Source organism: Garra rufa, chromosome 17 (assembly GCF_049309525.1).
Source record: "Garra rufa chromosome 17, GarRuf1.0, whole genome shotgun sequence".
In the NCBI taxonomy this organism is placed as follows: Eukaryota; Metazoa; Chordata; class Actinopteri; order Cypriniformes; family Cyprinidae; genus Garra; species Garra rufa.
The window spans coordinates 29,460,453-29,477,616 of NC_133377.1; the positions used below are offsets into that span (position 1 = coordinate 29,460,453).

The 17,164-nt window shown below is 36.2% G+C and overlaps 1 protein-coding gene across 1 annotated transcript; it reads left to right on the forward strand.

Annotated features, from left to right (window-relative positions):
* The first annotated feature begins 708 nt into the window (after window positions 1-708).
* Window positions 709-17,141, forward strand: gsdmea (gasdermin Ea). The gene is made up of 10 exons (XM_073822382.1): window positions 709-982; window positions 10,487-10,694; window positions 10,837-11,029; window positions 11,900-12,056; window positions 13,239-13,359; window positions 13,487-13,615; window positions 13,753-13,880; window positions 14,902-15,250; window positions 15,332-15,405; window positions 15,494-17,141. The coding sequence occupies exons 2-10, from the start codon at window positions 10,490-10,492 to the stop codon at window positions 15,719-15,721; spliced, it is 1,584 nt and encodes a 527-aa protein (XP_073678483.1). The 5' UTR covers window positions 709-982; window positions 10,487-10,489; the 3' UTR covers window positions 15,722-17,141.
* The last annotated feature ends 23 nt before the right edge of the window (window positions 17,142-17,164 follow it).

Here is a 17,164-nt window from a genome sequence, read left to right on the forward strand (position 1 = left end):
AAGCAGCTTTTTCACCACTAATGTTTACAGCTTAGGGCTCTGGTTCATTTTTGACTCCCAATAAGGAGTTCAATAATATTTGAAAAGCTCTTGGTTTTGTTTCTCCTAGATTCTTTAAAATAATCTAAAATAATTATACCTGAAATTGAAAAAGTTTAGCTATTCATAGTTAAATGAATGTAAACAAAAGCACGGTGATGCCAAAACTACCGTAGTGAGCTGCGCATTTCTAGGTGTGGGCTGGCACGTTAGCCGCGTGCAACTTCCTGCCCTGCATATGGACAGCTCGTGTGCTGCTTCCGTTTGAAGTATGGTCTCAATTTTTCTTCGCAAAACATGTGCTTCCTCATCATAAGCAAAACTATGTATTTGTTTATACAAATAGCCCATCAATTCAGCATATCTAACGTTATTTTATCACGTCTAACGTTATTTGTCATTCTGTACACTGCATTCAGTCAAGGAAAACATTCCAACTTTTGATTACGGTTTTATAATAAATGATCAGATTTAACTAATCTGTGTTCGTTCATTTATTTGTAATGATGTTTTTTGTATCATGATTTTATAGCCCAGCTAACGTTAGACTAAACCGCGCTTTAAATTTCTCTCGCTTTACTTGAGCCGTTAAAAATCAAAGAAAGGACAAGTCTGTACTTGTCCCTCTGATTATTTATAGTTCAGTTCATATGATTCCGATTATGGAACCCGAACTTCAGCCAGAAACCAACAATATTACATCTCCTGAAGTGCAGTACCGCCCCTCTCCTCACAGACAGACCAGTAAAAGCTATACAATCTCACGTTACATGTAAGGGGACTTTTCAGGAGGCGAGTAGTGTGCGTATAGTTTTTGTACTTTCAAACACGGGAAGTAACGTTAGCCTACTGTGTGGAATCTGTCTCTATTTTCGCTCTCCTTTGGCTGTGGATCTAGCATCACCTGCTAAAGACTGCAAAGTTCACTGACTAACAGCGACAAGTGAGTAACAAATAAACTATTTAATCTGTCTAAATGTACGCTTAATCACAAGATTTAATGTTGTAATGTTTAATGTGATGTAATAAAAGGCTACTGTAAACGATATAAAACGTTTCCATGTATAATGTGATGTAAAGGAAGTTGCAATGTTTGGAAATGAATGCTGTTCTGTAGTGCTCATTCTGTTGTGACTAAAGTTATATGATAACAATCTAGTCTGTTTGAAGAACATCATCAAGCTGGAGGCCATTTGGCTCTGCAGTGAGCAGTACTTGTCAATTTTGCCTATTGCTTGTGCCATACGGGTCACGATGTGGCTCAGCGACCGTGAATCGGGAAGAGGTCGCTGCGACGTCGAACGCAAACGCTCTCCGGCCGACGTTCGGAAGACGCAGCTGTAAATCCCGGCTGCTCTGCGTGGACGCGGTTCACCGGCGTTTTGCTCATCGTTATTCTAACGGCAGGAGCAGGTGGTTTATAATAAAACAATAAACACCACGCCACTCCCAATAACGGTTGCAAATGTATTAATATTTTCAAGGAACACATTAAATATACAAATACATTAACATTTATCAGATACTTTTATCAAAAGTAGCATACAAATAAGAAGCATTCACTCTTTCAAAGATTAACTATGGTTTTTACCACAGCATTTGCAGTAAAACCACAGTAAAAACTAAATCAATATTCTTACTACAATAATCATTGTTTAACAATGACTGTTGCAGTAAAACCACAGTAAGTACAAAACTAACCATTACTACAGTATTTGCAGTAAAACCAACCACATAGTGGTTACAGTCATGGTTACCACAGTTTTACTGTAGTATTACTACTACAATATAACTATAGTAGAACCATAGAATCAAAACCTTGTTATGAACCGAAAAAAAAAAAACTACACTTATGGTTGCTACAGTTTTACTATAGTAAAACCATGGTTAACTGGTCTATAAGTATACACATATCATAATACTTATCATTTCAAAGTAGGTTTATAGAAAATGCATTTTTTCATTTTTAATCAGCCAGAGGTGACTGAGACTTACTGGGGAAGATCTTCTAGCAACAAAGTAATGTCCATATGACAGCATCTCAAAGATAAAGCAAGTCATGTGTTTAGTACTAGTAATTATCTATTTTTATTGTCACATCAGAATCTAATCTATCTTCATGGCAAAAACAATGTACAATAATACAAGAGCTACGCCACAAAATAAAAACTAAGCAAACACTACAGCAGTTAAAATGTTTCAAATTATATGATACAAATTTTAAATTCTATTCTGATAAAACCTTACTGAAGTGTTCAATTGAACACTTTCCTTTAACATTATTAAAGGGTACGTTCAGCAATTTTCAATCCACTTTGTATGTTACAATGTTGTTAATATATGTAAAAGAACAATGTTTATTCTTTCTCAGAGATACCCAGTTTATTTGTCAGCAAATCTCTGCTGCATGACACTAAACACAGTATTTTGTCAAAGTGTTTTTGTCAAAACTTGTCATTTCATTATGCATCATCCTGCAGAGTGTTGCTTATAAGTACAAGAAATACATAGGTACACATAACTCAGAGAAAGAATAAATATTGTTAATTTACAGATATTAGAAACACTGCAATAATACAAAACAGGTTGAAAATTGTCAAACTTACCCTTTAAAGCCAATATAAGGACAATATTTCACAGTTTTGTATGTCCATGTACAGTTGCCATCATCTGAAGTCTTGTTGAGTGTTGCCGTCTTCTGAAGTCTTCACAAGTAAGGCTGGATCCGATCTAGAACTGGCATAATCTCTGGTAATCTTGGGATGGGCATCCAGAGATAGAAACAGGAAAGCAATAGGAGAAAGATTAGTATAGCTGTTCATATTATTTCAGACAAAAGATGATTTATTTAAATTACATATAACTGTAGTGCAGTGTTATGAGATGTGCTATGTGAATGCCTGGCTAAAAATGTGTAATTTAATCTAATTTAAACAACAACAAAAAATTGTGCCTAAGCCCCAAACATTATCAGGAAGGCTATTTCAAAGTTAAGGAATAAAATAAAGTTTTGTGACCTCATTACAGGCCAAGTACCATAGCTGCTGTTGCCCCTATTTGAGAAATTTATTTTATTAAAGCTGTATTTTCAGCATCATTACTCCAATCTTCAGTGTCACATGATGCTTCAGAAATCATTTTAATATGCTGAGTTGCAACAGCCTCAAGTCTGGCAAAATTTCTAACCGGCATACACTGCTTCAAGTCAGATTTTGCTTAATCTGTGCAGCGCTGTGTTAAGTCAAACACGATTCCACACACGTTTAATGATTTCTTAAGGATCATGTGACCCTGAAGACTGGAATAATGATACTGAAAATGTAGCTTTGCATCACAGGAAAAAATTACTCTAAATATATTAAAATAGAAAACAATTGTTTTAAATTATATTAATTTAACTTATTTATATATTTAATTTAACTGTATTATTAATCAAATACACAAAGTTGTGGCAGGCAGAAGAGACTTTACCAAAACCAAACTTATGAAACAGTAGTGTATGTTTGAGATTTTACTTACAAGACCAATGGTTTACAGCACTTTGGAGAAGGAGGTTCACTCCGAGTCTGCTGGCATGGAAGAATCTAGGAACAAAACAACCAATTTGTCAAAGAGACCACAATATTTAGTATGCTGGTTTATTAGAAGGAAACAAGCTAAAGTACAGGTAAAATGCAGAAAAAAAGAAAGAATATATAATATACTACAACTAGATAACAGAATATGTTTTTAGTTTTAGGTAGAGTTACATTTGGAAGTCGAAAGCTTCTTAACATTACTGTAATAAATAAATAGTAAATTTTGCAAAAGAAATTAACAGACGCATGCTGATATAGGTTAAATATATTTACATAGATAAATATGTGGATTCTTTCTGGCAGAGCCTGTAACAGAGTGAAAAACACAACGAAAAGTAGTTAGGACAAGAAGTTTTAAGTAGTGTAAGAACACTACTGAAATAAAAACTTAAAACAAACTCTAACTCTCTGCTGCTCAGCGTCTAACGTTAGCTCTTCCCCTCAGAGAAATTGCTGGAAACACAATACAATTTAAAAAACCTGTTACCATTAGTTAACGTTAGTTGGAAATGAGCCAAAGTCTCAAGTAGGGCTCGCTGCAAAGTCTTTTCACCTGTACTACAGTGCACCGAGCGCCCTATAGTTACAAAGTGTCACAGAATTAACAAAATAATTTTTTCCCCTAATTTAACTCAAGTGAAAACTTACCTGAAAGCCACAGATGTCGTCGGACCAGTCACCACCTCTGGTGGGTTGCTAAGAGACGAATAATTGTTCACGTAGAGCCGACCTTTGATGAGCTGGCAAAATAGAGCACTGACCGAATAACACCCGCCTATGCCTGGCCGATCATTATTAGATGTTATAGTTCATGGGCCGACGTCGGCGAGACGTATGTGTGCTGTCTGGGTAAGATTTTGAGGAGGAGTCTTAAAGGGATCCCCGGGTATTGAGACTTGTATGGCTTAATATAATTTAAATTATGTCTTTTACTAAAATTCGTAGTAGAAAACCAGTGAAAGATTTAAGCTAATTACAAAACTCCACATGATTTTATATATAGGCTATTTTGGACTATTGGGGGCGCCATTATTTGGATGATGTAAAATGGTTGCACTCTGTGATCTACTGGTGCTACCTGTTGCTGTTTTTACCGCAACACAATTTGGAAAGGAAAATACTAATATGTTGACTACAGCTACTGAAAAAGCAGTAGGTGGTGATGGATATAAGCGTAGGCTTGAACCAAATACTGTACCATCCATTTTCTCCACAAGGAGTCTAAACGGCCTGGATACTGAGTGAAATCTGCACTGAGAAACTCCTACAGTGGCTGCGGTGTCATGACAAGCATCAGCAATGTAGCATTTTTGTCTCTGCCATTTGTAAGCTCTATCAGTAGCTGTGGTCTACTAAAAGCCTCAAAGGTATCAGGGCTAAAGTGGAGTGAACAAAGATACAGGTCTTTAGGAAGTTTTATTTGTCCACACTAAGAAAAGCAGTGAAGATTTACATTATTTATCTTGTTGCCCTTCGACTGAAAATTACAACCAAAAGCTGCACAATGTGGCATCGTATCAGTATTTTATTTTCTCAATTGTGGATATAATGGCTCCCCCCATAGTCCAAAATATGTATACAACAATGTGATTTTTGAAATCATCATAAATCTTTCATGGGTTTTCTACTACATATTTCAGTAACAGAAATCGCTTATGTTATATTAAACCATACAGGTCTTACTATTTGAGGTTCCCTTTAAAGGTCCCATATCGTCAAAATCAAAATTTCCTGGCTTTTTTCATGATAACTAAGGTCTAGGGGCTATCTAACTACCATATGAGTTTCAAAACAGTCAATCCACAGTAAACTGCACACAGCCTGCTTAAAGTAGCTGTTCATTTTCACGAGCAGCTGTGACTTCCGTAACGATGTGACGTCCGATCGACTCAAGTCACCGCCTTCAGTCACAAACCAACGTCCCACCCTCCTTTTGTCAAAACCCCAGACAACAACACATCCATTCCATTGAGCAACAACAACAGGAAAACAAGTGGAGAAAACCCTGTTCAGTCGATAGATGTCAAGCTACGATCATTACACAGGCTTCAGAACAACGTTAATATAAGAGACCAGCGGCACGTCAACTTCAGCCTCTTTCACACAGCGATTCCGGTAAATACACGGATAATGTGTCCCACGATTTGTTCCGGAATTGTTTAATTTGGTTCATTCACAGTTGTTTTCCGGGATCTGTGCGTGCTTTACACACAAACCATAAAGACATGTGACGTTTGGATGTGAGATGTAATGCGACGCGTACGTTTCACTAAACTGAACTAACCTGAACAAACTGTGCTTCAGCGCTGATAGTGAGGAGCTGGCTCTGCCTGATGATCGCCGCTTCATTCCACTTTGCACGTAACGTTATTTTTCGTTGTGAAGAGTCGCTTGATAACGTGCATCATTACTACAACACTGCCTTTAGGTTCTGGCTTTGGTTCACACAGTTCCCGTAATTTTCCAGAATCAGCGCGCATTGTGAAAGGGGCTTTACTAAAGCAACAGTTATGTAGCCTACTGCATTCGGTGTTTGTAAAAGAAAAAACATTAATGATCATTCTAAAATATCCTGTTGAGTATCAGCTCTCTCTATTGCTCTGAGCTCGCTTACGCTTACAGCATACATGACCGTAGTTACCTGTGATTGGCCTGGTTGTGCGTCACTCAGAAAACAACAGGCCAATCAGAAGAGAGGCTCATGAATATTAATTAGATGGGCCAAAATCGACCTGTTTTTGACAGAGCTCCTAAAAAAGGAGCTGTAAAAATATATTGAGATGGATTTTGGCACTTATACCGCAAATATATATTCTTAAGGACATCAACAAATAAAATAAACCTCCAGAAATGTGTACGATATGGGACCTTTAAACCTTTTTTTTCAGGTCAAGGATGGACTCCATGCATTTTCAAACTACTTTGAACTAGAATCATATTATCATATTTATAATTTGGGGGTAAATGTGAGTAACATGATTTATAAATTCACTCACTTTCATTTTGTTCCAATGACTTTTTTTCTGTGGAGTGCAAACAAAAAGTTTTGAAGACTGTGCTGGTCTTTCTTTCCATGCAATTACAATGAATGAAGACTGAAGATGTCAAGCTTGAAAAGAAGGCAAATGTACCATAAATGTTAGCAAGCTCCAGGCCTTATGGACAGTATGATCATTACATTGTTCAAAATATCTTCTTTTGTGTTCCATAGATCATACGGAACAACATGAGCTTAGCAAATAATGACAGAATTTCACTTAAACAAGATACTCAAAAACATACCTAATAGGGTTGTGCCGATAGACGATAGTATCGTGTATCGACGATAGGCAGAGTTATCGCCTGTTGCTGATGCCTTTGACGATAGTAAGACGATAATTATCATTATCCGTCAAAAAGGCAGCTAACTTTAGCGATGCAGCGCGGAGAGTCGGTTCTAGGATGCTTCAGAAACTTGCCGCAGTATAAACACACGCATAGAGTAGATAGCGCCGCAGATGTGTACAGTGAAAATGGTTAAGAGATTTATTCATCATACAGTGTACATAGATTAAGTGTAGACTTAAGTGTAGACAGTCATTAGGATAACAGAGGTAGTAAAATGTGGTTTAGGCTGAAATAAATACGATATATTAGAATCGGTCTGTATATAGGAAACATAAACATTCACCTCAGTAACATCTGTAATCGTTAACTAGAATTACGATGCGATAAAATGACGCTAAACATATGCACATTAATTACACGCACATCGCTTCTCCACATTCTATATGAACTGAACTACAACATGAACTGATGACAAAGATCAGACATATAGCGGTAGCATTATTGCAATTATTGCATTATTTTCAAAACCGATCCGATACCAAAAATTCTGAGTATCGGCCGATACCGATACCAGGCCGATATCAGTGGGGGTATTTTACCTTCAAAACTAAAGAATGTATACACTTTGTCATTAAGATTTATTTGTTTTAGGTAAAGAAAGAAAAACCAAATCTGCTTGCACATTGTTGGATGAAAAAGGGGCAAAATGAGACACATGCATGAGTGCAATTAAATTAATCAATTCTTATTAGGATTAATGTTTTAAAAATAACATTTTGAAAACAGAAATATTACAGATATAAATAACTGAACATATCTGCCAGCAGATGGTGGCAAGACACTGAATTAATTACTGAATCATTTCATTCATTTGATTCGTTCGAACAGCTGGTTCATTCATGAATAAAGCAAGTGACTCTCTGTTTGAATGGGATATTGAATCATTTCACTAGATTCGTTTAAAAACGCACGTTCATTCATAAACGAAACACTGTGTTTGAGTGGAGATGCGCAGCGGCTCAGTTGTGATTTGTTTCAGACTACTTTTGACGATGAAATAGAGCAAAATCAGGCAATAGTGTTAGTCAGACAATAATAATTTCTTATTTATTTAACTGCTGTATTAAACAATATCTCATTTGCAAACTTAGAAAGTATTAAAAGCTGTCACTCGGTTTGCAATATCACAAAGCTCTATTATAATCAACAAAGCTCTCTATACTGCACGGTCAGTCTCTTATATACACCCTCTCTACACTTTGTTTATGAAAGGATTGGTGAGATATGTCTGTGATACTTTATTCAACGTTGAAAAAAAAAAAAGTAGAAACCTTTAAAGCTCCCCTGAGCGCAAACACAAACATGCTGATCGGGTCAGTCGCACATGGTGCTCCTTAGGGCTGGACGATATGGCAAAAATTTATATCACAATATATTTCTTAATTTCGGTCGATACGATATAATTCCGATATCGATATGGACAATATTAAAAAGCCTAAGGAATAAACTGCCGAGGACACACACAATGGATGTCTGTACCTACAAATGTCTGCAAACTGAATTTGCAAAGTCTATAATACCTCCAGGCTCCTCCTATTAAAATTATATATATATATATATTTAAATAAAAATAGTACAAAAAAATAAGGTTCACTTTTTATTTGTATTTAGCCTTTACAAACAAGAAATGTGAAATAAACTATCAAATAAATAAAACTCTCAGACTCAGGCTTATTTAATTGAGAGAACTGTGAATAATCTATACAAATATGTATGTCTTGACTAAAGACTAAATTAATTCCCTATAAAATCGCTTAAAAAGGGGGAAAGAAATCATAATAAAAATTATGCCACTAGGCCAACTAATTATTAATCCTCTTCCAGAAGGAGGTGCTGTTTCCCGCATTTTCGTGGTAACATTTGGACACAAAGTAGCGCATTTGCATGAACTGTGTATAACTTACCAATGGCAGAGTTTATCTAAACTTAAAAAGCCGAACCACTTCCACACCACTGAATTAGTCTTTCCTGTCTTAGTGAAATGGTCGCACTGTATGGCCCTGTTTTCTGTTCTTTTACAGCTTAGGGATCTGATTTGAAAGTTTCTCTTGCCACTGAAACACATCTGTCAAGGTCAGTTGCTTTGACTCATCCTTTTTCCATTTGATTTGCGCAAACTCCTCGTGTTCTTTTGCGCGATGCTTCTGAAGACGCTTGATTAAATTCGTGGTGTTGTAATTCGAAACACTACTTCCACCTATTGAAACTTTGGCTTGACAAATATTACAATTTGCAGTGCTACTAGCTGCTGTATCAAGAGTAAAATATTTCCAAATCAGGGACATGTTTACCACGCTGAGGTAGACTTTGCATGTAAAAATTCCCTCTGAACTCGCCTGTCACACTCACATAAGCAGCGCAACGTATTTTAAAAGTATTGTATTTTTGTGTTCTTATGAATTATTATAGTTTTTACAGTAGACTATTATTTCTTGCTATTTATTTAATCAAACTCTGGTAACGTATCGAATTTGGATTGGTCACGCATCACCGATATCCGATCCATTCAAAAAGCTTGGATCTGCATCGATACCGATCCAGAGTATCGGATCGATGCAACCCTAATTGCAATATGACGGGTAAAGAAAGATACATTCATTTACATTCAGGCACGCACATTTACCGCTCCCTGAAGTTAGTAGAGTATGAAACCGAAAGTAAACTTGAACCTCTCTGACAGAACTACCGCCAGCACTCTGTACACGCACTACCCTTACAAAACGAATAAGGACTTTATCATATATTGACACATTTACATATTATTAAATAAATTGGCACGATAGTATTGTGTATCGGCGATCTCACAGGCTGACAATAGGACGATATGAAAATTGAGCATATCGCCCATCACTAATACCGAAAGCTTCTAGAAAGTTTGTTTAACAACTTTTGTTCATTATGCAGTTTAATAAACACAACTCTCACTATAGCTTTACTGGCCCATTATCAGGGGAGTTCCACTGACTGGAATCCCCTAATAAAAAATTCCCCTAATTTCTCAGAGTTTAATCAGAGTGTTAGACTAAAGCTTTTATGTCATCAGCATGATGAACCATACCTATAACACCTGAAAGCCACCATCTGTAGCGCACAGATGTGGGTGAAATGCTATTTTCAGCCCTTCTTAGCAGTCCATGTCATCTTAAGTCATTGTGATATTGGATTTATTTCACATTCCGCTAATCTCACCTAATCCGTGTCATTCATATTCATCCTCCGTCGTTTATTCCTTTTTTTGGTATTACTTCATGTTTCTGGCATGAGAAGAGAACTTATTACTAACCACTATGTGTACATTTTTGTGTATTTTTGGTTCCTTATCTACTGTGAAATGGCTTTTTGGATACGATAATTCTGTGGTTTCACAACTAATAAAGGATTATGTAATCTAAGTTCATGTATTTTAAAACAAACCATTCAGTAATTCAGTAATACACATTTTCCACTATGGTTTAATGCTGTCTGTTTATGTGTTTGTGCAGAGGATGTTTGATAAAGCGACAAAGAAGCTGGTCCAACAGATAGATCCTAAAGGATTGATTGCGGCTTCCAGCCCAAATGATACCAAAAAACTCCAACCACTTGCAGTGGTATGGAAAATCAAGAAAGTTTGGTTCTGGCAGAAAACTAAATACAAACCCACAGTATTCAAACTCAATGACCTGCTGGAAGGGGAGCCAATTAATCCAGGTGAAGTGCATAGTGAATAAGTATTTCAGTATGTTCTCAGCAGAAACAGATGTTTTTGTGTTCGTCAAAATATGTTGGAACTATGGAACTATCTTGCATCTGTCTGTGTCGAAATTAATATCTCTTTCTTTCTTTTGATCAGTGTGTGAGGAGGAAGACTTATTAAAGTTTGAGGGAGAGTACAGAAACTGTGCAGCTGGGTCTGTAGAGGTGGAAGGTCCTGCTGTCTGCCTAAAGGCGAATGCACAGGGCACATCAAAACTTTCTTTATCCCTTGGGACACTTAAGAAGGAAGATGTGAATATTCCCAATCTTGATAATCTCACTAAGGGAAGGTTAGGAAAAAAATATTTATTATGATGTCAGTCCACTAAAATGAACAATAATTACAAACTAAGGAGAATTGTTTTTATTTTATTTTTTGTAATTTGGAAAATCACTTCAAAGTGTCTTTCGACAGTTCATTCAAAAATTATTATTTTCTTTTTCCTTTTAAATTTTTTTTTTAAGTTTTAAAGTGATAGTTCACTCAAAAATTAAAATTCAGTCATTAATTACTCACCCTCATGTCGTTCCAAAACCGCCAGACCTTTGTTTGTCTTCAGAACACAAATGAAGATATTTTTGATGAAATCCAAGAGCTCTCTGGCCCTCCATAGACAGCATGGGTCCAAAATGGTGCTTGGGTGACACGGAGGAGAAGAGTTGTTGAATAAAGCTGTTATTTTAGTTTTTTGCACAACAAAAAGTATTTTCGTAGTTTACTCGTAGTCACATGGATTATTTTGTCGATGTTCTTGGTACCTTTCTGGGCCTTGAACGTGGTAGGACCCTTGCTGTCTACGGAGGGACAGAGAGCTCTCAGATTTCATCTGAAATATCTTCATATGTGTTTTCCGAAGACGAACGAAGATCTTATGGGTTTGGAATGACATGAGGGGAAATAATTAATGACAGAATTTTAATTTTTGCTTGAAATATCCCTTTTAAGTTATTTCATGTTATTAAAAATCTGTTAAGGAGAAATTTTGATTGACCAAACCTGTATTGGATTTTCATTCGTACATTAGTAAAGTCATACAGATTTGGAATGACATGCGGATGAGTTTTAAATGACAAAATTGATATTTTGATGCAAATAAGATAACAATCTGATGTTTTTTTTTTTTTTATTCCTCTGCTCTTGACCTTGATGACCCCTGTAGGAGGTTGGACCTCACAAAGTCTTTTTTCAAGCAGTTCCCAAAAAAACACAAAGTTCTTACCCTCCTTAAAGAGCGAATTTTAACCACCCGGGAATGCTCTATCTCCTACACCCAACTGGATAAGGCCGACTGCAATGCTGCGTTTGGCTGTCCAGAGGTTTGTGATTAATAAATGTCATTATTATATCATGTCATTAAAGGATAAATTCGCTTCCAGAAAAAATAAAAATCCTGATAATTTACTCACCCCCATGTGACCCAAGATGTTCATGTCTTCTTTCTTCAGTCGTGAAGAAATTAAAGTTTTTAAGGAAAACATTCCAGGATTTCTCTCCATATTGTGGACTTCAATTTTGGCCAACAGGTTGAAGGTCCAAACTGCAGTTTCAATTCAGCTTCAAATGGCTCTACATCAGAGGTCTCAAACTCAGTTCCTGGAGGGCCGCAGCTCTGCAGAGTTTAGCTCCAACCAGCTCCAACTCACACCTGCTTGGAAGTTTCTAGTAATCCTGAAGACCTTGATTAGCTGGATCAGGTGTCTTTGATTAGGGTTGGAGCTAAACTGTGCAGAGCTGTGGCCCTCCAGGAATTGAGTTTGAGACCAGTGCTCTACATGGTCCAAGACAAGAAATAAGTGTCTTATCTAGCAAAACAATTGGTCTTTTTTAATTTTTTTAACAAAAATGTATATACTTTTTAACCACAAATGCTCATCGTGCACTGGCTTGACTTCACACATTACGTAATCACGTTGGAAAGGTCACGCGTAATATAGGCAGAAGTACTGACCAAGTGTTACGAACGTGCAAACAAAGACAAACGCCCTTTACAAAAAAAGGTAAACAACAATGTCAGACAATTTTCAAATTGAAGGAGAAAATAAGTTGGAGTACCCTACCTTTTTGAACTGGAAAACACAGACAAAGAACTAACCAAGCGTGACTGCGCAAGACGAGCATTTGTGGTTAAAAATATATATAACTTTACAATATTTTTTGTAAATGGCTGATTGTTTTGCTAGATAATACCCTTATTCCTCATCTGGGATCGTGTAGAGCCCTTTGGAGCTGCATTGAAACTGCAGTTTGGACCTTTAACCCGCTGGCCACCATTGAAGTCTACTATATGGAGAAAAATCCTGGATTGTTTCCACAAAAACTTTAATTTCTTTGCAACTGAGCACAGAAAGACAAACATCTTGGATCACATGGGGGTGAGTAAATTATCAGGAAAAAAAATTCTGGATTTTTCTGACTCAGTGTTGTTATTGGTAACTAATCTATTCAAATAATTTGCAGTAATTAATATAACAGAACTAACTGTTTCTCTGGTGTTTCAGATGTGCATGAAAGACAGCGGTAAACTTCAATATGGCTCTAAGACTGCATTACATATCCTACCACACACTGTGATGGCTTACAGTGTCATTGAAATGAACATTGAAAGTGACGGCTACTTTGGTTAGTGACAGTTACTAAATATGGCAGAGGAATATTAAAATTTTTTTATTGTTTATTACATATATCTACAACTATTTTAAAAAAATTGACAATTTGACAAATGTACTGTATATGTATATGAGTTTAGATTTGCGTGTTGAGTCCAGTGGGTTGGAATCAGATGACATTTCCGAGAATCCCTTTCCCACTTTCTCAGAGGTAGATGGTCAATGGCCACAGATCCAGGAAAGTTTTCTACTCACTACTCTAAAAAAGGGTGCGTCTTTCAGTTCCTTTGTGTTCTGCTTAAGCAGCTGCGCAGAAGCAGAAGTGATTAGCCATTTATTTCTTTTTCCCTTTTTTAAGTTCCTGGTTCTTAGTATAGTGGCATTACTTTTTGTGGTCTCTGTGCAGAACTGGCAGATGCTCAGGCTAGCTTTTGCGCACTGGCTGACTTGTCTGCTAAAAGACGTTCCTCCATCCTGCTCCTGTTGAAGGAAAATCTGACGGACCGATCTGTCTTGTCAGCTTTGGTGGACAGAGTGAGTGATAGTTAAAGGAGCAATGCTTGCTAAACCTTGTACAAAACTGCAATAGGATATGATGAAATTGCATTGTTTTCTGACTTCTTTTTTTCCACGAAAGATATGAACTTTTTCCTCATTTCTAAGAAAGCATAAATGTCCATAATTTCTCTATTTTGTGATTGTACCCACACAGATTGATTTTTTCTCCATATTAGGGATAGTTCGCTCCAAAATGAAAATTACCCCATGATTTACTCACCCTTAAGTCATCCTAGGTTTATATGACTTTCTTCTTTCAGACGAATACAATCAGTTATATTAAAAAATGTCCTGGCTTTTCCAAGCTTTATAATGGCAGTGAATGGCTGTTGAGATTTTGAAGTCCAGTAAAATGCATCCATCCATCATAAATAGTGTTCCACACAGCTCTGGGTCTTCTAAAGGCCTTCTAAAGCGAAGCGATGCATTTGTGCAAGAAAAAATATCCATATTTAAAACTTTATAAACTGTAATCTCTAGTTTTCGCTAACTGTTGTTCACCTGTTCACGAGAGAGTGGCGTTCCAGTGGATGACGTAGGAATTTGGCAAATGAAAAAATTAGAAGTACAAAATGAAGATTTGTAAAGTAAATGTTAGAGGTTTTTGATATAAGCCAATAGGAGACAAACAAAACTTGGTTCTCAAGAGTCTTAAAGTTTTAAATATGGATATTATTCTTATACAAACAAATCAATTCACTTCGGAAACCCTTTATTAAACCTCTGGAGCCATGTGGAGAACTTTTTATGATAGGTGGATGCACTTTATTTTGCCTCAAAATCTCAGCAGCCATTCACTGCCATTATAAAGGTTAGAAGAGCCAGGACATTTTTAATATAACTGATTGTATATGTCTGAAAAAGAAAGTTATATGGCTTGAGGGTGAGTAAATCATGGGGTAATTTAAAAAATTGCACAAATATGAAACATTTTGTTCCTCTTTATATCACTTTCATTTATTCTTCTCTGATCTCATTGTCCTTTTTGATCTTTTAGCTTGAGATGTTAAGCAGCGACGAAGCTTCAAGCTTCATAACCAACGAGTTGTCTGCAAAACAGAACGAGATCATTGATACGTTTTTGGACTTACTGAAGTTTAAACAACTTCACAAGAGTGAACCTTCCACGTCAACGCCATTGTCCAGTTATAATGGATGTCAGAAATCAACAGCCAATCACAGCGATCCTCATTCGGCATCTGAGTTAAATGGATCAAGCTCCCCAACAGACGAACAAAATGGATGTCACATGGCCTCATCCCATCAGAACGGATGCTCAACAAAAGCAAGCAGGCAGAGCATGGAGCTCATGTATGCCATGCAAATGCTGATCGACACCCTCGAGGGTCAGTACTGTACTTAAACTCAGAGTTTTTTTTGTACATAGTGTCTGTCTATCTACACTCATACAATATTGTTCAATTCAGAGCTGACAGACGATGGACTGCACCTGCTAGAGCCATTCTGCACTTCTGAAGGCCTCCAAAATCTACAGAACTTAGTGAGTAAATTTTGTAAAATAAAAATGTATGTAACCATTTTATTCAATCTACTTTAACTGAACCCTTTTGTTTTCTTTGTAAACCTAGGTAATTCATCTGACTACTAGCGACTTGCCTCTCTGCAAGGACACCATGCCTGTTTTCCTCCAAACTGACAGTGAATTCCACAGAGTGGAGGAACTTTTTAAGTCATGCAGTGTTTCACTAAGAAAAGAGAAGTGCACGTTGACCTCAGAAATGACCCGTACAGAGGGATTCCTTCCTGTGGTTTTGTGCATTGCCATCCATGGCCTTGCATCCTTTGTTTCTGTGTAAGAGTGTCAGTACTTGTACTGATGGCTAAAATAGGCTATTAAAGGGAACCCTGCACTGTAAAAAGTTTTCACCAGTTTTAACTTAAAAACTTAAGTTTAGCAGCTGCCTTAAAATATTAAGTTAAATCAATTTAAGTCCTTTCAACTCACAAGTTAAATCAGTTAACTTTTAAACTTTAAAAATTAAGGTAGCTGCTGAACTTAGGTTTTTAAGTTGAATCCGGTGAAAACTTTTTACAGTGTGGGTATTAAGACTTGTATTGCTTAATATAACATAAATTAAGTCTCTTACTAAAATGTAGTAGAAAACCCATGAAAGATTTACATTATTTTAAAAAATCCACATCGTTTTATACATATTTTGGTATGTTAACAGAGAACGCTCACTGCCAACAGAAAACCATTCAAAAAAGGCGCCTCTCACTTCAAAAACGTGTTCGGTGTGATCGGGGCCTTAAAGGCCTGCGTTTTCAATGCCTTTGATGCCGCAGCCACTGAAGGAGTTTCTCAGGGTGGATTTCACTTGATATCCAGGGGCGTTTAGACTCCTTCTGGAGAAAATCGATGTTACAGCATTTGGTTTAAACCTACACTTACATCCATCGGCACTTGTAAACTCTTTCAGTAGCTGTGGTCATCATATCAGTATTTTATTTTTCAAATTGTGTTGCGGTGACAGGTAGCTCACAGAGTGCAACCATTTTACATCATCGAAATAATGGCGCCCCCCATAGTCCAAAATATGTATAAAACAATGTGGATTTTTTAAAATAACACATTTTCATGGGTTTTCTACTACATATTTCAGTAAGAGATATCATTTACGTTATATTTAGCCATACAAGTCTTAATACCCGGGGTTTCCTTTAAAGTGTTAAGTCATTTGTAAAATGTTTTCCCAATTACAAAGACATATTAGTTATTGCAGAAATTACTCGCTTCAGTTTAGTGTTCCTATTTACTTGCTTATGAATATTTCATCTTTGGTAATTCCATAATAATAATCCGTTAAAAAAAATGCAAAAAGTTAGATTTATACACTACCTTTATTTACCAGACAATTTGAGCTATTTTCCAAAACTAAAATACACTTTATTTTCTTTTATTACAGTGAAATTGTAGTAAAAGCCTAATTTAAAAAAAATATTTATTTTGTTCTTTGAAATTGATTTAAGTTTTCCATAGATGGCAGTATTAATTTCTTTATTTGCCGTATCTTTTTATCTTTTTTATTGTAATATTTTTGATAATAAGCCATTTTTATACTAATGTAAATGTATCATTTTGGTGTTTCATTTATACAGATTTTTTATATTATATTTTCAAATAATAATATACTCATCACAGCACTTAACCACTCATTTTTTACTCATGTAGAATATATGTTATGCAAATGCATATATTGTAGTGTATCTCTTCACAAAAGAAGTGAATGCAGTTATGT